Source organism: Rhinopithecus bieti, unplaced genomic scaffold, assembly GCF_001698545.2.
Source record: "Rhinopithecus bieti isolate Rb0 unplaced genomic scaffold, ASM169854v2 scaffold_19482, whole genome shotgun sequence".
In the NCBI taxonomy this organism is placed as follows: domain Eukaryota; kingdom Metazoa; phylum Chordata; class Mammalia; order Primates; family Cercopithecidae; genus Rhinopithecus; species Rhinopithecus bieti.
In genome coordinates, this window is record NW_016809768.1 from 1,568,865 (window position 1) to 1,592,894 (window position 24,030).

Sequence of the window (24,030 nt, forward strand, 5' to 3'; positions counted from 1 at the left end):
CCCCTTCCCCCCTCTCTGCCCCACCCCTACCCCCTGGCCACCATTGATCTGCTTTCTGCCCGAGTTTGTCTGTTTTCATATAAACGAGATTATACACTGTGAGGCCTTTTGGGTCTGGCTTCACACTCTCAGCCTAGGTCTTCACGCTTCCTCCGCTCCGTAGCCTGTGCCTGTCTTCGTGTCTGTGTTCGCTCCTTTCTGTGGGTGAGTTCAGCATTTCATTGTGTGGAAATACATTATGTTTACCCATTTATCCATGGATTGAGCTATACTTTTCCTGTTCTCGCTTCATTCAGCAAATGTCGCGCACAGGCCAAGCGGCCAGGCCACAGGGCTGTTGGGGTCGTCCCTGCCTGCTGTGTCTGGTGGGAAAAGCAGGCTGTTCTGAGGAAATGACAGTCCTGCAACAAGGGCAGGAAGGCCATCGGAGAGGATTTCAGGAGGACGGGAGGTCTGTTCAGAGTCTGAATTCATCAGAAAGCATAGGAGAAGGGTGGCCTTCCAGGCGGATGGAACAGCAGGGGAAAGAGTGGGGCAGGTGCAGGGGGGTGGCCTTGTCAGCATCTCTGCGGTGATGGTGGAGGCAGGAGGTGGCAAGGACAAAGGCTGCAGAGGGGGCAGGGGCACTCCTGGGGGACCACACCTGTGGGGGTGGTGTGTGGTCTGCTGAGGGGCTTGGACTGTATCCTGTGGGGGACGGCACCTCCCAGGAGCTCCAAGACAGATACCTCTGTGGGGCTTTCAAGGAAGGAAGTCGTGAGGCCAGCTCTGCTGCAGACCCCTTCCAGCAGGAGAGAAGAGAGTGACCCCGCGTTAGCCAACCTTGGAGCAAGGGGCCAGGGCAGTGGGACTGGAGGCGGAAGCAGGGAGACCCCAGGAAAGCCTCTGCGGCAGAACAGTGGGGTTTGGTGATTGCTTGGCCATGGGGAGAGAGAGGAGAAATACCTCTGGATCTGATGCATGGATACTACACAACCATGAGGGCCTGTGGGGGCACCGTGTTCAAGCCACTGCATCCCAGAGTCCAACCCTGGAGCCCAGAAACGGAAGGGCCCATCAGGTGCCAGAGTCAGGGTGTGCTCGGGAAGCAGCCCAGGGGAGGCACGCCCACGTCACCCAACTGCTGCCCTTCCTCCCACTGCATAGAGAGTACTGAGCCTGCTTCAGGAACCCGAGGACAGAATAGAGCCAGCGTTGTTCCTTTCTCCCTCTCTAAGGGTAGCAATAGCCATGATGGTGGTCATCGGAAACCTGACTGTTGAGGCAGTTCAACATTATTGCAGAGAAACATCACATGAGAGTTTGCAGGGCCTAGCCCTCACTATTAGGCACAGGTGAACCCTGGCAGCAGAGGGGCAGAGGGGGTCTTGTGCTGGGGCTCAGAGCAGAGCTGTGGCCTGGGCTGATGGCAGGTAGCACTGCAATCTCCAGTCTTGGTGCACAGAGTTGGCAGCAGGCACCAGGGATGGTGGCCTGGCTATCTCTGCTGCGGGGGGCCCAGGGTACGGAAGCTAGCTAGATCCTGGCTCCAGGAAGGAAGCAGGGCCCCAGAGTCAGGCTGCGGCTCGAGATGGCTTCCAGGCTCAAGGACGAGGCAGGTAGCGAGAGGAAGGAACAGCCCAGGTGCTGGAACTGGCAAGCAGCACAGCTCAGCAAAGGATGGGGAGTAGCTCCAAGGGCTGGTTACAGGAACATGAAGGAGGGAGGCAGATGAACTCAGGCTGGGAAATCATCCTTCAGAGCGAGGAAGGAGTGAGAGCATGAGAAGACAGGACCAGGCTGGGTGTGGTGGCTCAGGCCTATAATCCCAACACCGTGGGAGGCTGAGGGGGGCAGATTGCCTGAGCTTAGGAGTTCAAGACCAGCCTGGGCAACATGGCAAAACCCCGCCGCTACAAAAAAATTTAAAAATTAGCCAGGTGTGGTGGTGCACACCTGCAGTCCCAGCTACTGGGGAGGCTGAGGCAGGAGGATCGCTTAAGCCCTGTCTCCAAAAAAAAAAAAAAAAAAGTTTTTTAATCAAAAAGAAGACAGGATCAAACTCAGGGCATGGGGTACCCCAGGGGAGGCCACTGAGAAGGGAAAGCTGGTATCAGCAGGGGACACTTCAGTGAGCCTGGACCACCCACGCCTGCTCAGTGGACACAGCACTCCATACTCAGACGGGTCAGAGGGGCACTGCCCCGGGGGACCAGGACTGGGCCATACTCAGACGGGTCAGAGGGGCACTGCCCCGGGGGACCAGGACTGGGCCTGCACAGCATGAACCCTAGTCACGGTCATCACAGTGTCTGCGCCTTTTGCTGCCCAGTCTTGCCTGTGATTAATGAAAATATTCTGCTTTGAACAGGAAGAAGATGAAAAATGGAAAATGTCACCAAGTCTTTTTCTTCCTGCCATGAAGGAAGGATGTAACGCATACAAAGGTAAGTTTAGGAGAACATGCATGGTCACCGAGACAGCAGCACGTCCTGGGAACCCCGTCAGGGGAGGCTGCTGCATGCTACTCACAACCGAGACGTTCTGCCTGTCTCTATTTTAAATTTCCTGGCCAGGCGAAGTGGCTCGCGCCTGTAATCCCAGCACTTTGGGAGGCCGAGGCGGGCAGATCACCTGAGGTCAGGAGTTCAAGACCAGCCTGGCCAACATGGTGAAACCCCGTCTCTTCAAAAATACAAAAATTAGCTGGGCATAACAGCAGGCGTCTGTAATCCCAGCTACTCGGGAGGCTGAACCAGGAGAATCGCTTGAACCCAGGAGGCAAAGCTTGCAGTGAGCCAATATCGCACCATTGCACTCCAGCCTGGGCGGCAGAGCGAGACTCTGTCTCAAAAAAAAAAAAAAATTCCTTTTGGTGGCCTGAAGCATACAATTAGTTAAAAGGCAAGACACATTTAGGATGAGAAGATAGTCAAGACCCCATCCTGTTTTGAACCCTTCAGACTTCAGCTGAATGTTTTCATGCTAGTGGCAGGGAAGAAAGATATTTTTAGATTACTTAAATTAAGAAAATTGATACTGTATGTACAGTAAAATGTCTTAATCCTATTAGACTAAGACATGTGCCTGAATTCTGACACACGATTTTTTTGTCAGTTGTTCAGCCTGATGTGTATAGCTGTCATCTGGCTGGATATGCAAATGTAGGAACTGGTCTTTCAGATATTTGCATTTTAATTTCCTAGAACTATTACCCAACTCCTGTGGTTCTACTGTGCCCTCAGGATAAATCCAAACACAGTGACCTGTCCAGATGACCTCGGTCATTAGTGCTAGTGTGGAAGTTTCTGAAAGATGCAATCTGGATGTGAAGTGGAATCTTTCCAAATGGCAGTCATTCATGGCCTCCTTCCCAACCTTGGTCTTCTCTGGATATTATCAACTTAATAGCTGTATTTTTAAATTGACTCTGGGCTTTCACCTTAATAATTGCACCTCATCCTAAGCAACAATATGAATGTGGCCATAGGTTTGATATGCTAGTGACATAAGATAAAAATGCCTGCATGCCACTGAAAATTCTCTTACATACCATGCAAGGGCACCCCACCGCATGAGATGCTGAACTGAAGTGGAACCCCAGCGGGCACGATGACGTTGGCAGGATTTGGCAACTGAATCCATTTTCATTGGGAAGAAAGGAGGTCAAAAGGGAAAACTAACATTTATTAAGTACCTAAGACATGCAAGGCTTGGAGTTTCTCCATGCCCATCTCATTTAATCTTCACAACAACTGGGAGAGGTAAATGTGGCTCTCCTCGTGTGGGCACGTACTGGTAGAAGCCTTGCTGTCATCCAAGCTTAAGAATCCATCACCTACTTAACGGTGCAGAGCAGTCACTATCAAAAACACCTTTTCACTTGCATATTCCTTCAACAAACAGTCAGCATCTCCAGGGTGCTAGCAGTGCTAGCCCGGAGATATAAAGGTAATACCTGCCAACAACAAGCTTATATGTTGGGGGTTATAGTGGTGGGATCGGGTGGGGAGAGTGGCATAAACTGGGTAGTTTCTGTAAGTTAGAATGACAGTAACAACATCCAGTGGGACCTGCTGGGAGTTGCCATCATCTACATGGTGGGGCCATGGGCCTGGCTAGGGTACCACTGGCATCAGGTGTGTGTCTACAGCAACAATGCCATCTAAGACTCTGCTTTGCACATCATTATTTGGTCTTTACCGCCACCCTCACTGGCTTGTTACTGCATGTATCTATAACTCCCATGCCTTCAAACACTCCAGGTAACATACTCATTCGTTTTCTTCTGAAGCGCACCTTTGTGGAGCCCTCCCTCTCAGCTGCGATCCTTGAGCCTTACTTGGCCTTTGCTAACTTCTTGCCTCTCCCTCATTTTGGTGGAGCTCATTCTCTAGGATGTCCCAAGAAGGGACTCGCAGAGGGGAGTTCTGGCTGCCATGGGCATCTGAAAGCTGCCCTGCACTCACACTCAGACAGCAGGTGCCCCGGGATGTGGAAAGCAGGGCTCCCTTCTCTTCTGACACAGCTAAGACGAGGGCACAGGAAGAAAGGAGCCGGAGAGCAGAAGGCTGCTGTCCCATGGCAGGAAGTCAGGGGCTCGTGTCTGAAACTGATAACTCAAGAAGTAGCATGTGAGCATGTTATATAGACACTAGGAAAAGAACACAGAAACTACCCGAAATAGCTTCCATGAAACCAGATCACTACACACGCCCCTGTGGCCGCTGCGCTTCCTCCAGCAGGCCAGTCACGCTCCACCTCTGGCCCTTATGCTTTCTGTTCCTCTGGCTCAGAATGCTCGTCCCTTTGGGCCTCGGTGCCAGTGAGACCTTCCTTAAGGGCCCTTGTGGAGTGACAGTCCCCCTCTGCCCGTGCCCACCCTTTGCCCACTTGGGTGTGAGTGTGTGTTCACGGACGTTGCTTATGGTGCCATGCCAAGTCCTTGAGGGCAGGACCTTCCATTATCCACCTGCTCTGAGAGCAGTGCCTGGCCCATAATCGGGCTCAATAAAGTCAAAATGTAATAACTGAATTTGTCCTGTGGATTGTTAATGAATAAATGAATATAGGAAAGAATGCCATTGGATAATGTAATTGGCAGGTAGACAGAGTGGGACAGGTTTTTCATTATAATCTGTTTAATACTCTGACTTTGTTTAAAACAATGTGTATCATTCTGATACAAGCAAAAATTAATTTGGGAGAAATCTACCGTCCCCATGGGAAGCCAGCTCTTGCAACATGCTGACCGGCCCAAAAGCTCTGAAAACTGTCCACGCCTTTTGTGTAATATCTGTTTCCATTAAGACTGAAAAAGCAAGCAGCATCCCTCCTGGAAGCAAACCCGTGGTGTCATTTTCCTGGTCGGATGGTGTGGCATTGGACTTGTTATCTGCCAGGTCTTTAGTAACTTCAAGGAATTAAATGTCTTCCTCTTGGAATTCTTTTCTTAAAAAATCAAAGGTTTTCCTCTTCAAATAAAACATTAGCATTTTAATCACTAAGATTAGCCCCCCGCCCCGGCGCCCCTCTTTCATTGCCCCCCCACGTGTGAAACTGGCTTGGTCTCGCTTTTCACATTCTTAGGATAAAAGCTCTTTCTCCACTCTAGGAGAGAGTGGGGCAGTTGTTGCCCTTTGAGGGCCATGAATAGCTTCCTGCATTTATAAATGTCCATGAAATTCTTGAAGGGATTGAAAAGTGCCCTGCGCAAAAGTGTCATGAGAAAAGCAAAGTTCCAGTAGAAAAATCCATCCATTTAAACGATCTAGAGGGGAAATGGGCAAAACGGCTGTGCGGCGTTTTATTTTAAATATAGTTGCGACTCCAGAATGAGAATGCGTTCCACCGTACAACTGTTTCTACATAAGTAATTGTGTCATGGTTTCCCTTCTGTGAGAGATTCTGCCTTCCTTTTATCATTAAATACGTTATTTCCTGATTTTAGTGAATCTAGTGAAAAAGAAAAGTAGCTTCCAGTAACTAACAAAGCTGTTCTGTTTAAAATGCCCTAATGTAACAGGTAGGTGCTGCTATTGCAGAAGATTTAGAAATCCTACAAGGGGGATTGTTATTAGTAAACAGCACGCTATGACACATTTAAACCTTTTCTAGAATTTTCGAGGAAGAATGCTTACAATTTTAAACACGTCAAAGGAAGCATTGATTCCTTTTCCTACATTTTATCACTACGTGTTATTCCTACATTTTGAAGTTTTTCACAGTTTAAGCTTATGTACATTTCAGAAAATTTACTAGAAAAGAGCAATTGGCTTCAAATGCAGGAGTTGTAAACCCTCTGGGCCTTTGGAGTACACGCATCATACAAGCTAACCACAAAGTCTAAGGGAGTGCAGGGCAAAGAATGAACTTCCACATATTAGTGACATGAAGTATCTCTTCCACCAATGGGATGCTTTAGACAATGTATGCAATACTTGTTTTCTACACCCTGGCTCTCAGGCTGGCTCTCACTGGGAAGGATTATGTGTAATGAGAAAAGTTCAGCCCAGGCCCCCTCCTGTAGGCCCACTCCAGCCCATCAACCTTTTTCGCCTCTTCTCCCCTCCTGTTGTCACACCTGTTTGGGGCTGGCCACCTGCCCCATGTGAATGATGACACCCTTTGAACTTCGGCCTCACCTCTGCAGTCACCTTCAGAGTCCCATCCGAGCCCCTTCCCACCCCAGCTCTATGCCCCCAATCCCTGGGCCACCTCTTATGAGACTGCCCTGTCAGGAAGGACACCTAAGTGCATTGGTACCATGAAAAATTTGCCACCTTTGTGATTTATTTTTTGTCTGCTTGTAAGCCCACATTAAAAGAAATCTGCATCGTTTTCAAAAACCTGCCCAACTGACCTTGCATCACCACAGGCTGCTCCTGCATATCTCTGTGGCAGAGACGGTGCTCAGCCAGCAATACACACAGCCCTGCCCTTCAGTTTGCTGGTAGGAGGTAGGCTGGTCAAGAGCTCTTGCTGGGTCCTGCTGGACCCCCCACCACCACCTCAGATACCTGCTGAGCCATCCGTGCTGTAGTCTGTCCAGAAGTCAGGTGGACCTGCCTCTGCCATGTGTGGCAAACAATCCCTTCTGCCCAGAAAGTGCTGTGGTCACCTCTGGTATCAGCATCTGCAGCTTGTGAACCCGACCCGCTCTTTTTTTTTTTTTCTTTTTGAGATGGAGTCTCGCTCTGTTGCCCACACTGGAGTCTCAGCTCACTGCAACCTCTGCCTCCTGGATTCAAGCAATTCTCCTGCCTCAGTCTCCTGAGTAGCTGGGATTTCAGGCACGTGCCACCACACCTGGCTAATTTTTGTATTTTTAGTTGAGACGGGGTTTCACCATGTTGGTCAGGCTGATCTCAAACTCCTGACCTCGTGATCTGCCCACCTCGGCCTCCCAAAGTGCTGGGATTACAGGCATGAGCCACTGCGCCCAGCCCGACCCACTCTTTTTGAAAACTGGAGCTGCGTTTCCGTGTCCTGTCTTCCTGCAGGTGTCCTGTCCTGGGGGTCCTGACTCTGACCACTAAAGGCACAGGCACTGGCCCTAGGGCCCCAGTTGCTCTTTGCTGGCACACACCTGCTTTGGGGCATAGCTGTTTCTGGTGTAGCTGCTGTCCTGTGTGATCCTCTCCCTCCAGGAAGTAGAGAGTGTCAATGAGGTAGGCTAAGACCCTGTGAGATGCTCTGCTTCCTGGGGGATGGCAGCAACTATTTGGGGCTACACTGGAACTGTATATATTTATTTATATATAAATATTTATTAAAATAAATTATTCATATAACTTTATTTTATTCCATTTACCATCACCGTATCGGCGTGAGGAAGGGGTTATTTTCATTTCTCAGAAAGGGGAATGGGCTCTGCAAAGGCTGTCCCCTGCTAAGGTCACCAACTGGTAGGTGGTAGGGCAGGGGTTCCACCTGGCCACAAACAGTGGCCCTTGCACCAAGCTGTGCTGCCCCGGGCAGATGGCAGGTGGCCAAAAACCTCGGGACAATTGTCCTGCCTATTTGCCAGTTCTGAGTTTGCATCAGAATCTCCCCAGTCTCTCTCCGCCTCTCCTGAGGGTCTAGGCTTTCCTGGGTCTCACAGCATCTCATCCCTGCCCCTTTCCTTGTTCATCCCTTTTGCCAGTTCCTGGTCCTCTGTGGTTTGTTCAGAGACTCAACCTCTCCTTCCCATTCGTTTACCCACATGATTCTCCGGGGAAGCTTCTCTATGCTAGGTCTTCACGTTTGATGGCTCTGGGTCTCTAGCAGCCAGATCTGTTCTTCTGTCTGTGACTATGACTTTCCTCCCAATGTAGAGTTAGAGCGCCACCCTCTCCCTTCTCGGTCAGCGGGTCATGCCATGCTTGTCAGGGAGGCCATGCTGAGAAGCCTCCTTCATTCATTCGCCACCCCACCTGCCTTGCCTCGGAGGCCTGCAGCCTCTGCCGTCTTCACAAGGGGCAGCCCTTGTCCCTCAAAGGTTGGGAGCCTCTGTCTGTGCCCCGAGTCCTCAGCTACCTTCCCAGGTTAAAGGTCATCACAGCCCTAAAGGCAGGTCCCAGTGAAGTGGCCAGACTGGTTGGCGGTTGTCAGCTTCACAAATTCCAGCAAATTTCCTTTACGTTCTCGACATAGATTCCAGAAAGACGTCTCCTTCCCCAAATGACAAGTCTTGGCTTCCCACAGGAGACCTCTTCCAAGTCCCACGTCGAGGATCCAGCTGTTCCACACCTCAGCATACATTTGGAACCTCCCTTCTGAGAAAGGAGCTCTATTTCCATTTATTTTAGTGATGGGAAATTATTCTTATTTTGTCTAGGGTCATGTTTCTCTAGGTCCACCCTCCTAACCACCAGGAGGAGGCAAAAGGGAAATTTTAAATATGTGTGATTTCAAAACATGCAAAAGTAATTCGGAAATTTAGCTGTTGAATTAGGGAGAAATACTGGGTACTTGTGTGTTTAATGTTGTCTGTTTTATAATAGGAGGCAAGGGATAATTCCTGGAGGGTTCAACAGGCAACAAAATCTTTCATATTTTAGTGAATCATTTGAAGAAAAAAGAATGAGATAAAACATTATAAAAAGGATCACCTATGATTGTATAATCCCACCATTAACATATTGTTTTTACATGATTATAATAATACAGTAGAATACAATTGTATCACACTTAAAAAATATTGAGTAAAACAAGGCCGGGCACAGTGACTCACGCCTGTAATCCCAGCACTTTGGGAGGCCAAGGCGGGTGGATCACGAGGTCAGGAGATCGAGACCATCCTGGTGAACACGGTGAAACCCCATCTCCACTAAAAATACAAAAAAAATTAACTGGGCGAGGTGGCGGGCACCTGTAGTCCCAGCTACTCGGGAGACTGAGGCAGGAGAATGGCATGAACCCAGGAGGCAGAGCTTGCAGTGAGCCGAGATCGCGCCACTGCACTCCAGCCTGGGGACAGAGCAAGACTCCGTCTCAAAAAAAAAAAAACAATGTTTTACATCAGCAGTTTTTTTTCTTTTTTTGGTGTATTTACAAGCACATATATGAATGTCATCTGTCCAGCTTATTTTACTCAAACTTTTATCCTATGCAAGAGCATATAAAGTTAGGCTTATGTTTATATTGCAATAACTGTTTTCACTAACCTACATCTTTTTAAAATTTTTTCTTTTTCTTTACCCTTCTGGAGTATAGAGATCTGGATGAATAAAGATGAGTCTTGGAATTTCTCTCAGGACTTTGACCCAGAACTGATCAAAGAGGAGAAACGGAAAGAATTAGAGTCAGAGATCAGGGTGCAGGTACAGCTATGTTTATGGTGTAGTAATAGCAAATCATTTACTTCAACCATTGTGCTTCTTTACAATTTCCCATTAATAACCTGCCCCATAATTTAAGGGATTTTTAAACTTCACAAACAAAACTCAAGACGTGCAAAGTGACTTAAAAGTAGTGTTTTGTATTCTCCTAGGTTGATGAGTTGATGAGACAGGAACTAAAAAACTTAAAACTCGCTGTGGACAGAGAAAGGGAGCACCCAGCAAAAGCAGGAAAGAAGAAGAAGGTGAGTGGGGAAGGACCCTGCAGAGGGGTGAGGTGGAGCCGATTCAGTCATGAAAAGCAGCCCCTGCCATTCTGTGGCATGTCCAGGAGGGCTGCCTGTTGCCAGGACACCTCACGGGGAAACATGCCTGCCTTTGGTAAATTTAATTGGTCCACCATTTAACCTTTGGCCTGCAGATTCATAAATAGGATAAACCCAACCATCTGAGAGTAACATCTCCCAAGCCCTGGTCGGTTGCAGATTCATATTACTGATAGCCTCACTGATGGAATGAGAACTATCAAAAGAGCCAAAGCACATTCCCCAAATGGTCTCCCATCTGTTCCTGTACATAGAGCTATAAGGGAGGCCAATGGTAATGAGTAGGATTTTGTGAGTGGAGGAATCATAGGGAAAGGAATTGGATGAATTGAAGTGTAAGTTGCCACCAATCCATCTCACAGTGGTTTAGAGTAGCTAGTTAGATCAGAGTATTTTAAGTTCTTTTAGTTTGCCCCCTGCTTCTACCTTCATTCCAGAGACAGCCCTGTCATTGGGGCCAGATACCCAAAGTAGAGAGCGGGGAGTTCTCCTCCCTGTCAGTGCTGGCATGAGCACAGGCAGCCTTTGCTTGTCTGGCAGCTTTCTCCACATTCCATGACTGAGCCACTTTTCCTGTGATTCACACATTTTCTCTCAGAGATTTCCACACATTCAGCTGCATTTGTGACTACTTTTGCTAGATCAGGGCCATGTGGTCTTTTCAGGATGACTGGCTCTTGATCCATTTTGTATTGATATTATGGTTTAACCCTGAAGGCAGCTGAATTGGTGTTCTGAAGATCCTTCACTGTAAGCTGAAAACACCAATTTAATAACCATCCATAGATGAAAGTACCTTCACAAGAGCTCTGGGATTCAGGTGAGAGGCTGCAGCACCCAGGTGGAGCACAGAATCATAAAAAAAAAGATGCATTGAAAAGAGTAAGAATGAAAGTTTCACTTTACTCATGTCACCCCAAAGCCCACACATCCTAGTGTCAAGAGATATTTCCTAGACCCATGAGTTCTATCTTGGAAGAAAGGGACAGAGAAGTGAACATCTGACTTTACCATGGAGCTCAGCACCAGGCCTGTGGATCCCAGTACCATGGGCCTCCCACAAGCCCTGATACCAGCCCCATCCACAAAAATCAGTATTGGGCCTGTCTTTGGACCCCAGAACCGTGGGCCTCCCACAAGAAGAGAGCTTGCTTCTTGTGGCAGCTGTCTCCACTTTTGTGATAGCAAGTGTAATAGCAAGTCATTTACTGCAACCATTGTACTTCTTTATTTTTGCGGGCCCATCCACAAAAATCAGTGTTGGGCCTGTCTTTGGACCCCAGAACCAGAAAAGAATCAAAATATAGCACTACAAAACATCATTCAGTTACAAAGCAACTTGTAACTTGAGAGAGGAACGAAAGAACCTCAAAATAGAAATAACTTAACAAAATGGCAAAAGTAAGCCCTTCCTTTCAAAAATTACTTCAGATGTATATAGATTAAACTCACCAATCATAAGATATAGAGTCACTGAACAGATTTTAAAAATTCAACTATATGCTATATACATGTAATTCACTTTAGATTTAGGGACACATAGGCTGAAAGTGAAGGGATGGAAAAAAGATACCTCATGCAAATAATAAGCAAAAGAGAGAAGAAATGGCTATACTTATATCAGACAAAATAGACTTCAAATCAGAAACTGTCACAAGAGACCAAAAAGATCATTAACTAATGATAAAAGGGTCAATTCAATAGGAAGATATAACAAGTATAAATAAATATACACCTTTAATCAAAGCACCTAAATATATGAAGCAAGTATTAACATATCTGAAGGGAGAAATAGACAGCAATACAATAATAGTAGGAGACTTCACTATCCCATTCTCAGTAATGAATATATCATCCAGACAGAAAATCAATAAGGAAACAGCAGACTTGAATAGTGCTAGGAACCAAATAGTCCTAACAGTTATTCTACCCAGCAGCACCAGAACACACATTCTTCTCGAGTATACATGGAACGTTCTCCAGGATATATCACATGCTAAGTCACAAAACAAGTCTTAATAAGTATAAGAATATTGAAAACATTCCAAGTAACTTACAACTGCGATGAAATGAAACTAGAAAACAATAACAAAAATAATACAGAAAAATTCACAAATATGCAGAAATTAAACCACACACTCTCGAACAACCATTGGGTCAAAGAAAAAAATTATAAGGGATATTAGAAAATATATCGAAACAAAATGAAAGCACGACATACCAAAAATTATAGGATGTAGCAAAGTCGATACTAAGAGGGAAGTTTTTCACCATAAATGCCTACATTAAAAATGAACAATCTCAAATAACCAACATACCTCAAGGAACTAGAACAAGAGGGGAATATTAAACCCAAAGCTAGCACAAGAAAGGAAATAACAAAGATTAGAGCAGAAATCCATGAAATAGAGAATAGATAGACAGTAGGAAAAAATGATAAAACTAAGAGTTGGTTTTCTGAAAGGATTTTAAAAATTGACAAACTACGCTAGACTAAGAAAAAAGAGATGAGATGTAAGTAAATTCAGAAATAGAACAGAGGAAATTACAACCAATGTCAAAGAAACAAAAAAGATCATAAGAGACTATTATGAATAATTAAATGCTAATAAGTTGGACAACCTAGAAGAAATGGATACATTCTTAGAAATATACAACCTACAAGACCAAATCTAGAAGAAATAGAAAGCCTCAACAAGTCAATAACAAAGAGATTAAATCAGTACTCCAAAACCTTCCTGGGATCCTGGAAAACAAAAGGACATTAGGGAAAAATTAGTGGAAACCTAATAAACTTTGGGTTTTTATTGATAATATTGTGCCAATGTTGGTTTCTTAGTTGTGACAAATGTCCCATAGTGATGTAAAATGTTAATATGGAAAATTATGTGAGAGAGATACAGGACCTTTCTGTACTATTTTTGTAATTTTTCTGTAAATCTAAAACTACTATACAATTAAAAGGTTTTGTCTGCAGATAACGTTATTTTCTTGTGGAAAATCCCTAGGAATCTACAAACTCCAAATCAACTTACAGCAGCGAGGGTGCAGGATACACGATAAGCATGCAGAAATCAATTGTGTTTCTACATATTGTCAATGAATACATAGACACAAAAGTTAAAATGGAATGTGCTTTTAAATCACTCAAAAAATGAAATACATATGTGTAAATCTAACAAAACAGATATAGGACTTGTATGTTAAAACTGCACAATGCCAGTGAAAGAAATCAAAGCAGATCTGAATAGATAGACATACCATATTCATGAATTGGAAGACTCAACATAGTAAAAATGTCCATTAGGATATTTTTATAGGATAGGATTAATGCAATTCTATCAAAATACCAGAAATATAATTTGTAGACATAGACAAGTTTATTCTAAAATTGCAAAAGCAATTCAAAGGAGGAAAGATAACTTTTGAATAAGTAGTGCCAGAGTAACTGGACATCTATAAGCAAAAAGAAATGAACCTCAACCTAAGTCTCACACATTATATAAAAATGAATTCAAAATGGGTCACAGACTTAACTTTTAGAAAACAAAAGAGAAGACTTTGGGGACCTAAGCCTAGACAAAGAGTTCTTAGAATTAGCATCCAAAACACAATTTTAAAAGGAAATATTGGATTTCATCAAAACTAAAAATGTGAAAGACCCTGTTAAGAGGATAAAAAGACAAGCTACAGACTGGGAGGAAATATTTGCAAACCACATATCTGACAAAGATCTAGTATTCATATACTCACATATATAGAACTCTCAAACATATAAACATATAAAGAACTCTCAAAACTCAAAAGTTAAAAGACAAGCAACCCAATTGGAGAACGAATGAAAGACATAAAGAGACATTACCCTGAAGAGGATGTACAGATGGCAAATAAGCACATTTGGAGCATGTCTCTCTAGGCCGTCACAAGTTCCTGAATGCAAAGCCCCTTGGGAATTAGAGGTAGACTGTTGCCTGGTCCTGAGGGCTCCAGATTTGGGGCTAGACGCTAACAGAGAAAGGTGATTGGGTACTGCCTTAGTCTGTTCGAACTGCTATAACAATGTTCTTAGGCTGAGTAATTTATAAACAACAGAAATTAATAGCTCATAGTTCTGGGAGCTGGGAAGTCCAAGATCAAGACACCAGCGGATTCGATGTCTAGTGATTTTGTGTCTGGTGAGGCCTCATTATCCACCTCAAAGATGGTTCCTTCTAGCTGTGTCTTCACAGGGTGGAAGGGTGAACAAGCTCCCTCAGACCTCTCCATGAGAGTGGAACCCTCGTGACCTAATCGCCTCCCAAAGGCCCCATCTCTTAATACCTACCTTGGGGGTAGGTTTCAACTCATGAATTTTGGGGAAACACAAGCTTATATCAGGCACCAAAGGTGAACACAGCTTGACTCTGTGGGACAGAAAGCCAGAATGCTCTTCCCTCTTTGGAATTTGGCGCTTTGCAATTTCCACAGTGGGGATCTCACGTCTATCCACACAAGGACACACCTACATGAGCAACTTGGGATGGGGTCTTCCAGGACAGTCCCTACGTCCATGAAAACACTGCGGCTCCATGTTCACGCCACCACAATTAACTTTCCACCTCCCACCACCCCCAGAAAACAACGTGCTTAGCTAATTTCTAGGACTTATTTGCTTGCCTGTTTTGACTAAATTGTTGGTTATTTCCTTTTTTTCCAAAGAAGAAAGGCAAAAAGAAAGAGAAAAAGACAAAGAAGGATAAAGATTTGACAGCGGACAGGTGAGGAATGGACTCGTTGTGTTGTGATGCATGTGAGAAGAGGGTGCCCCAGAGAAGAGCACAGGAAACCCCAAGGGCACCCCCTCTGTGGTGCCACGCCCTCTTCATCCTCCACAGTCCTGTCCCTACAAATCCCAGACTGGAAAGATGCCTGGGTGGCCCAGAAGGCAAACCTGGACCCCCATGACTTCTGACTTCATATTTTTTAAGTTTTAAAATTCATGGAAGGGGTGTTGTTTAAATTTTTTGTTTAAGAAATAACGGCCTGGTGAAGCTTTTGAGGAAATATGGAGACTCTGAGTACCCACAGGGCAGGAATCTGCCCAAGCGCCTCTGTTGGGGCCCTTGCTCCTGCCGTGGAAGGAATGAGAGCAGTGAGGCCCATGGGCCCAGCTTCAGTGCAGGACGAATGAATTCAGTGTTCATTTTTAACTTGAAGTGGCCTGAAAGTGCTTTAACACTGAAAATAAATAGTACCTAGGTTTTCAAATATTATCAAGGAATTTAATTAAAATCCCTAATAAATAATGTGGGAAATAATTTTGAATGTATATTTTTCTTCCCATGGGTCTTATTAATAGGTCAACACCTGTCGCTCCCCTGTTGGGGGTTCCCTCCCCTCCCTTGGTCATGTCACTCTTCTGTTTGGGCGTTCCCTTCCCTCTCCCTTGGTCCTGTTGCTCCCCTGTTTGGGGGTTCCCTCCCCTCTCCCTTGGTCCTGTCACTCTTCTGTTTGGGGGTTCCCTCCCCTTGGTCCTGTCACTACCCTGTTTGGGGGTTCCTGCTTCTCCCTGTGTCCCAGCGTTACTCTCCCCAAACTGTTCGAGAGAAGCTCTGTGAGAGAGAAAGCCCTGCCTAGAGCTCTCTGGGTGGGAAGAGGAGGCCAGAACACCCAGAGGGGCACCGGGCATCTGTAGCCTCCAGGGAGGCCAGAACACTGCCGTGGCCCTGGCAAGCAGCCCCTGGAAACACAGTCAGGGGGAGTGTGGGTTTCTGCTCTCTAGAGAAATGGCTCTCACAGGACATCCATAGAGGGAGAGGGCTGCAGGTTTCTCCACTCAAGTCTCCACTGTTTGAGAAGCAGTTCCAGGTCGAGAAGCTGGGGCTGACTGCTACCTAAGAGGCAGCTGGTCAGTGTTTTGCGTCTCAGGTGCCCCTGTTCCTGGGGAGGCACACATCTGTCCATGTGCAAACACTGGCACCTCCTGGGGCAGATTTAGGGGACAGAGGGGCCTCAGAGTCCCATCCCTTGAGGAAGGTGCAGCCCATGCTCACACACAATGCCACGGTGTCTTCTACTAGCATTTTTTTTTTTTTTTTTCTGAGATGGAGTCTCACTCTATCGCCTAGGCTGGAGTGCAGTTGTGCCATCTCAGCTCACTGCAACCTCTGCCTCTGGTGTTCAAGCGATTCTCCTGCCTCAGCCTCCTGAGTAGCTGAGATTACAGTTGCCCACCACCAGGCCCAGCTAATTTTTTTGTATTTTTAGTAGAGACGGGGTTTCACCGTGTTGGCCAGGCTGGTCTCGAACTCCTGACCTCAAATGATTGGCCCACCCTAGCCTCCCAAAGTGCTAGGATTACAGGTGTGAGCCACCACGCCTGGCCTCGGACCTTCTTAATATCATTTGTTCTGATTATGTTAGAGAATCTTCTTCAAATTTATGTTAATATTTTATACCTGTGTTAAGTGTTTATATTAAATAAGTATTCAAGTTAAAACACTGAAGTTGATACCTCCTTGATATATATGGGTCAAATACTGCTATCCCAAATTCCACTAAATTAAATCTTTCTTAACTTTCAGCAGAGGGCATACTACTTTAAACATGTTTGATGGAATACAACTCCAGTCATCCAAAGACTGGGGTCATTGGATTAGCATTTCCCCTAATAGTATTTGGCTTGAATCTAGCTGATATTCTCGGGTGTCTTTTAATCACACTAACTTGGGTCACAGGACAGTCAGAACAACTGTCTAAATAAAGTTGTATTTACAGTTCTCAACTTAGAGAAAGACCAGAGTAGGATGGAAGAATAAAGAAGAGGAAAAGACAAAACATCTCAAAAGATTATACTGAATAATATTGGAATTTAACCTATCTCATTTATGCAAGCCAAACCCAGCTAGTATCACTGGGAGTTTCATCCGTTATGTGGGATAGATACTACGTCTATTTTTTTCTCAATTAGTATAAATTACCAATGTGCTGGCTATATGCCCAAGGTCCTTTTAGAGAAGTGATTTTGACATCTGTAAACACTCCATAAAGTATAACACCCTCCTAAAACATCATCACCCTCGTAGCGTTAGACGTTTTATCTTCCATATAAGAATTATCTTCAGTCTCATCCTTTGTTCTTTGTAGGTATTTCTTTCAAACAATTGTGCAATTGGGTTAAAAGGAAACATAAATTTCACAAAGGATTAATGACGTACTACAGCTTGCAGATGCCAGCCGAATATCTAATTATAGGTCCATTGCGTTACTATTACTGGGTAATTTCTAATGCATATTTGTGCCATCATGAAGACTGATGGAAGGGCAGACTGCAGGAGTTATAGCTGGTCCCAGACGCCCAAAGATATCATTCTTATTAATGGGAAACATCAGATACACACATGGATGAGTGAAAGTATTGTTTTTAAAAAGCCTAATGTATCCTCAAATTGTAGAAACACTTCAAAACTCCTTTTATTTGCATATGAACAAATGTACTTGGAAATAGATCTGGTTTAAGTTCTCCACATATGTGATCATTAACAGAAATACCGCTGATTTCTGTGTGTGTGACTCTGGAACAGACACTCTGCTTTCTCCCCAGGACCATCGAGTCTCTGTATAAGGAACTGGTGGAAGAAGGATTACTGATCCAGGCTCTGAAAGTCAACCTCTCTGATTACATTGGTGAGTACACAAAGAATAATGCATGTGTGTGTCATGTGTCACCTCTTGTGTTTTGAAATCCCAGCAGCCAGAAATATGTTTTATTTACATTTTTGTTCAAGCCAAAACCTGGCCCATGGTGGCTTCTGGTAAATGTCTGTTGGATTGAAATGATTCAAATAACCTGAGAGGATGCTGTGAACTAACAGATTCTCTTAATAAAATGGTTGCAGCTCTCTCCCCTAACGTGATAGAAGCAGGTTTTTAACCTGCTAGCAAGGTTCCTCAATGCATTCTTTCTGGCATAATCTGATTTAAGGAGATGGGGAATTGTTTATGATTTCACATGTTAAAAAATGCACCTGGGACAGCACCTAAGGCTTCCACAACACACTCCTTACTGCAGGAATTATTTCCAGAACATACCTTCCAATAGAGACACAAATATTGGGGAGGAATGAGGTGGGGACATTTGTTATCACAGCCTCACCTAATGGTTTTCTCTGAATTTTTAAAAAACATGATGATGACCTGAAAATACACTTAAATCTTAAAATTCCTCATAACTGTACCACCCTAATGCAGTTATTAGTTTTACTTTTATGAAGAAATTACCCCAATGGATGCCAACATTCTCCTACATAACCACAGAAGGAAAATCACTCAGAAAATCAAACAATAATGCAATACTGCTACCTAATATACAGTGAACTTTCAGCTTTCCCCATTGTCCTGATAATGTCCTGTATACATGTTTGTCTTTCTGCATCCAAAATCCAGCCAAGGATGGCGCAAGTGATTGTTGTGTCTCTTCCGTCTCCCATAATTCCTTCCTTCTGGAACAGTTTCCCAGCCTTCCGCCATCGTTCACAACACTGGCGTTTTTGAAGAGTCTGAGCTGTTCACAGACTGTCCCTCAATTGAATGTGCGTCATGGTTTCCTCATTATTTGATTCAGGGTAAACATTTGACAGGAAAACGATGGCGTGTCCCTGTCAGTGTTTCCCACTGGGGGCACCTAATGCCACTTTGTCCCATCAGTGGTGATGTTCAGTTTAATCCTGTGGCTTAGGCACTGTTCCCTGGATTTCTCCACTGTAAAGCATCATCTTTCCCTTTATAATTAATGAACAATGAATCCAAGGGGTGATATTTTGAGGCTGTGGAGATTCTGTTCCCAGCATCCTTTCAGGCAAGCGTTTTAGCACCCACTGACGATTTTTATCTGCATCAGTTATTGCTGTAGCAGTTGTAAAGTGGAGATTTTTCTCTTTCTATCATTCCTTCTACATTGAATAGATACCATTCTTCTGTAAGAAAGTATGTAATCTTTTAAAATCATGTTATCAGTGTAGACACATGGATTCTTTTTTTATTCAATGTATTATCTATGCCTATCATTATCCATCCTGTTATTTACATTGACCCAATTTTGGTCTGTGAGAGCAAGAAAGCTGGCATTCTCCTTTGATCAAAGGATGGTTATTTTAATCCCTTTTCAAGACAGCCTTGTTTTCTTCTTGAGGACTTGAAGGAGCCCTCACATTTCCTAACAGCATAAGAATTTTGCCAGAATATATATTGAGATATGTTTTGGGTTTCTATTTATTTTACTTTCTGTGTTTCTTCTTCAGGTGCTGGAGAATTTTCTCCTGTGCCTTGATTCTGTTTTGTTAATTCTGTTAATATTTTTAAATGGCTATTTTTAACAGAACCTTCTCTTATTTATGGTTTGGATTTGTGAACAAAAGATCCTAGTGCCTCGTACAATGCCTGGCACATGGTAGATTCCCATTACCTATGTGTGGACTGACTTCTCAACTAATTATTAGTTTCTTATCCCTTCTGAACTTTTTCAATGATCTGTCAATTTTCAGGAAGCATCTTTAAGATGCCTAAGGTCAAAGTGGATGGAGTCAGCCATTTAAGAGTGACTCTGATATGGTTTAGATCTGTGTGCCCACCAAACCTCATGTAGAATTATAATCCCCAGTGTTGGAGATAGGGCCTTGTGGGAGGTGAGTGGATCATGGGGGCAGTTTCTCATGAATGGTTTAGCACCATCCTCCTTGATACTTTCTTCACAGTAGTGAATTCTCACAAGATTTGGTCATTTAAAAGTGTGTAGCAGTCTGGACACAGTGGCTTATGCCTGCAGTCCAGCACTTTGGGAGGCCAAGGCGGGCGGATCACCTGAGGTCAGGAGTTTGAGACCAGCCTGACCAACATGGAGAAACCTCATCTCTACTGAAGAAAAAAAAAAAAATTAGCCGGGAGTAGTGGCACTCATCTGTAATCCCAGCTACTCAGGAGGCTGAGGAAGGAGAATCGCTTGAACCTGGGAGGTGGAGGTTACGGTGAGCTGAGATCGTGCCATTGCACTCCAGCCTGGGCAACAAGAGTGAAACACCATCTCAAAAAACAATAATAATAATTAAAAAATAAAAATAAAAGTGTGTAGCACCTCCCCCTTTTCTCTGTCTTGCTGTGGTTCCCACCATGTGAGACATCTTGCTCCCTCTTTGCCTTGTGTCATGATTGTAAGTTTCCTGAGGCCTCACCAGAAGCCGAGCAGATGCCAGCATCATGCTTCCTGTATACCCTGCAGAACCATGAGCGAATTAAACCTCTTTTAATTATAAATTACCCAGTCTTGGGTATTTCTTTATAGCAATTCAAGAACAAATTCATACAGACTCTAAGTGAAAATGACTCAATCTAACCAAAGTAGTCAAACATCCACCAAAATCTGGCACACTTTGACCTTGTCCATATTTTCATTTTCTCCCAGGTAAGGTCCTTAGCTTGAAAGATGGCAGTGTATCTTCCTAAATCCCCACATCTAAAACAGAGGAACTAGAAAACAAGACCAGAACCCCCCAGGCAACACTTGCACCACAACTAAAAGACAAATTTTCCTCATTGAGCCCCAAAGTACAAACTTTAGAGACACCAAAGGACCTGGGAATAGGAGACCCCAAAATAACCAGAGATCAGTGGGCCAGGTAATGTGCAGTGGGCCAGGTAAGAATCAAAGCTGAATCTAGGAGGAGTTTTGCCCACCTCAGTAGCAGATGAGTGCAAAGGACCCGAATAAGAAAATGTGAAGGGGCTGGGACAGTGATTCACCCCAGTGCCTTCCTCCACAGGGCCCATACTACGAAGAAACTCTTGGGAGTGAAATCAAACTTGAACAGGATAGGAAAAGTAAAGATGAAACATAGAGAAGACCCAGAAGAAATTAGGGAAGGGGACCAGAGCCAGAACATCTCAGAAAGCAAGCCACCACATTTTTAGCATCTATAAAAATGACAGAGGAGGGAGCTCTGTGAAACTGGAAGAGCTATCCTGCGCCACACCTCCTTCTAAAAGTATTGGACTATTCGCTCATATAAATTTGAGCAATGGAAAAGTTCAAGGTCAAAGCTCGTGCAAAATTATCATAAGAAAAAAAGAATAAGAAAACATTAACATCCCAAAACGACATCTCCACAAAGCAGGTCTATACTGAAACCTACTATTGCAAAACAATATACATTCAGAGACTGGGTGCGGTGGTTCATGCCTGTGATCTCAGCACTTTGGTAGACTGAGGGGGGTGGATCATTTAAGATCAGGAGTTCCAGACCAGCCTGGCCAACATGGAGGAACGCTGTCTCTACAAAAATTACAAAAATTAGCCACGTGTGCTGGCACACACCTGTAATCCCAGCTACTTGGGAGGTTGAGGCAGGAGAATCACTTGAAGCCAGGGAGGTTGCAGTAAGCCAAGGTTGTGCCAATGCACTCCAGCCTAGGGGTCAGAGCAGGACTCCATGTCAAAAAAAAAAAAAAGTTAATATACATTAAAAAATTATAGAAGACGTGTGAGAACAGCATAAAATAGAATAAGTACAACCCAGAAATGAGGTGAGAAATCTCAATAAATATAAATAAGGAGGAAAATGTTATAGAAAAAAATTATAATGAATACAAGAACAAATAAAAATAATAATGCTTAGAAATAAAAGGCAAAAGACAAAATTTTAAAGCAAAATTAGAAATGAAGAATATTAAAAGAATTCAAAAGAGCATGTCAAATATTGATAACAGACAAAGAAAATCCAACATACAGATAATATGAGTCCCTAAAGAAGAAAATCAAAGCAAAGGAACAGAAAAAATGCAAAGAATTTCGGCCAGCCACAGTGGCCCCCACCTGTAATCTCAGCACTCTGGGAGGCTGAGGCAGGAGGATCTCTTGAGACCAGGTGTTTGAGATCAGCCTAGCAACATAGCAAGACCCTTCTTCTACAAAAAAATAAATAAAAACTAGCTGGGCATGGTGGCACGCACCTGTAGTCCCAGCTACTTAGCAGGCTGAGGCAGGAGGAGCGCTTCAGCCTAGGAATTTGAGGTTGCAGTGAGTCAAGATCACACCACTGCACTTCAGCCTGGGTGAAAGAGCAGGACCTTATCTCAAATTGCAATTTTATAAATATATATAATTTTAATTCGTGAAAATTTCTTTTAGGCCTTTTCCTGTTTAGAAAAAGAAAGCGCAGCTCGCTGGTAATGCTCATTTAACTTTATGCGAACATGCTTTTTAAGGCTGAAGCAAATCTGACTGATTTTCAACGTGAAAATAAAATGTAGAAACTGTTCTTGGAGTTATTTCTATACAGAACTAATATCAGAATCATCTGAATCCTCAGAATTGTCTATTTCAGAGAAAATCAGATTCATCAAATGAATCTTCAGCCAACGACCATTGGAAAACAATGTCAAGATCACGCATAGGAATGCTACGTTTCTTAGGATTTGATATTTTCAGCGATCAAGAATTACTATATTTTCTAAATGGAAACACCACCACTGAAAACAGAATGCTATAAATAGAATGATGTCTTTTGTTTCTGAAGTCAATATACTAGAGCTATGCAAAAATAATAATAAAAACGAGATGCTTCGTGGCAAAGTTTTCTTGGGGTAAATGCTGCAGCCAAAAGCATCTCTGGTGAGTATTCTCAGGGCAAACAGGAAAAGGGTTTAAATGTTTAAAAAACATTAAAACCACATAATGAAAGACCACACTGTCTATCTGAGAATATTGACTCAGATTGATCAAGAAGACATTCTAATAAAAGTGCCTTTGGGCATCTATGTAAAAGAGATCACAGGACTTGGAAAGAAAAGAAAATTAGATTATCGTCAGACTTTTCCACAGCAATGCTTTACACCAGAAGTAAATGGAATAGCATATATAAGATGCTCAAGGAAAGGAAGCAGGATCCTAGGATTTTGTACCCAGTCAGATTTATTTCAAGTACATAGGACACAAACTGATAAACATACAAGAACTCAGCAATTTTCCCCAAGCCCTTCCTGAAGAATCTGCTAAGAATGACCTACTGGCAATCAAAAATGGCGCGAGAGACCTTGGCATGCGGATTGGTAGTGAGCATTCTCCATGTACCCATAAAACCAATAGAAGGTGAGGGCTTCAGGAGAGAGAGCACGATGCCTAACAGCTGTGTGCGCTGCCAACATGGCATTGCAGACTTTCTGCCTTAGGGGGACTGGGCTCTTACACAGCTGGGAGCTTCTTCCTGATCTCATAAACTTGGGGAGCTTGGGAATGGCCCCCTGCCTCTGGAAAGCACACTGCTCTCAGCACCCAGCTAAGTCATGCCTCGTCATCTTGTCTAAGAAGAGAATTAACAAGATGAGGACCCAGGCACCCTCACTCACCCTTGGGTTCCCTGGTTTCGAATTTATTATCTTGTTTCCTTTTTAACACCTTGACAACAGAGGCATGGCCCAGAGGGTTCCTCTGTTGCCTGTTCCGTTGCTCCAGAGGCCTGTGCTACAAAGCCTCAGTGCTCAGAGCCCTTTATTTCTTCCTGCTTCTAGAGAAGGAGAGAGGGTGGATGTGGGCTGTTCCTCCCTAGCCCTTCATCCAGGCAGGGCAGGAGCAGGGATCCCCAGACACAGAACATGGTTCTGGATGGATGTCTCCACCAGGCCAGGAATGCGCTACGCAGATCCACCATGCTCAGCCGCTGGACACAAAGTTGCTTTTTATAGTCTTGAGATTTGCAATTCCACTCTTTCCTCAACACCATTGAACTCCAACAGTCATTAGAATCACAGCAGATGAGAGCTACAGGAGACTGAAGGGGAGGAACAGACCCAGAGGATGCGAAGCCTGCATTGCAGAGCTCGGGACGACCCCTTCCTCCAGGCCCAGCCCTCAGCTCCCACCAGCCCACCCCACC

General features: G+C 44.3%; 1 protein-coding gene across 1 annotated transcript in view; it reads left to right on the forward strand.

Moving 5' to 3' along the window:
- The window catches only part of DRC11 (dynein regulatory complex subunit 11), a 172,333-nt gene that overhangs the window by 100,100 nt on the left and 48,203 nt on the right, over nucleotides 1–24,030 (forward strand). Inside the window, 5 exon segments of the mRNA XM_017890381.1 lie at nucleotides 2,351–2,426; nucleotides 9,679–9,785; nucleotides 9,956–10,048; nucleotides 14,828–14,886; nucleotides 17,712–17,794. Of these exon segments, the coding sequence (XP_017745870.1) occupies nucleotides 2,351–2,426; nucleotides 9,679–9,785; nucleotides 9,956–10,048; nucleotides 14,828–14,886; nucleotides 17,712–17,794 (418 nt within the window).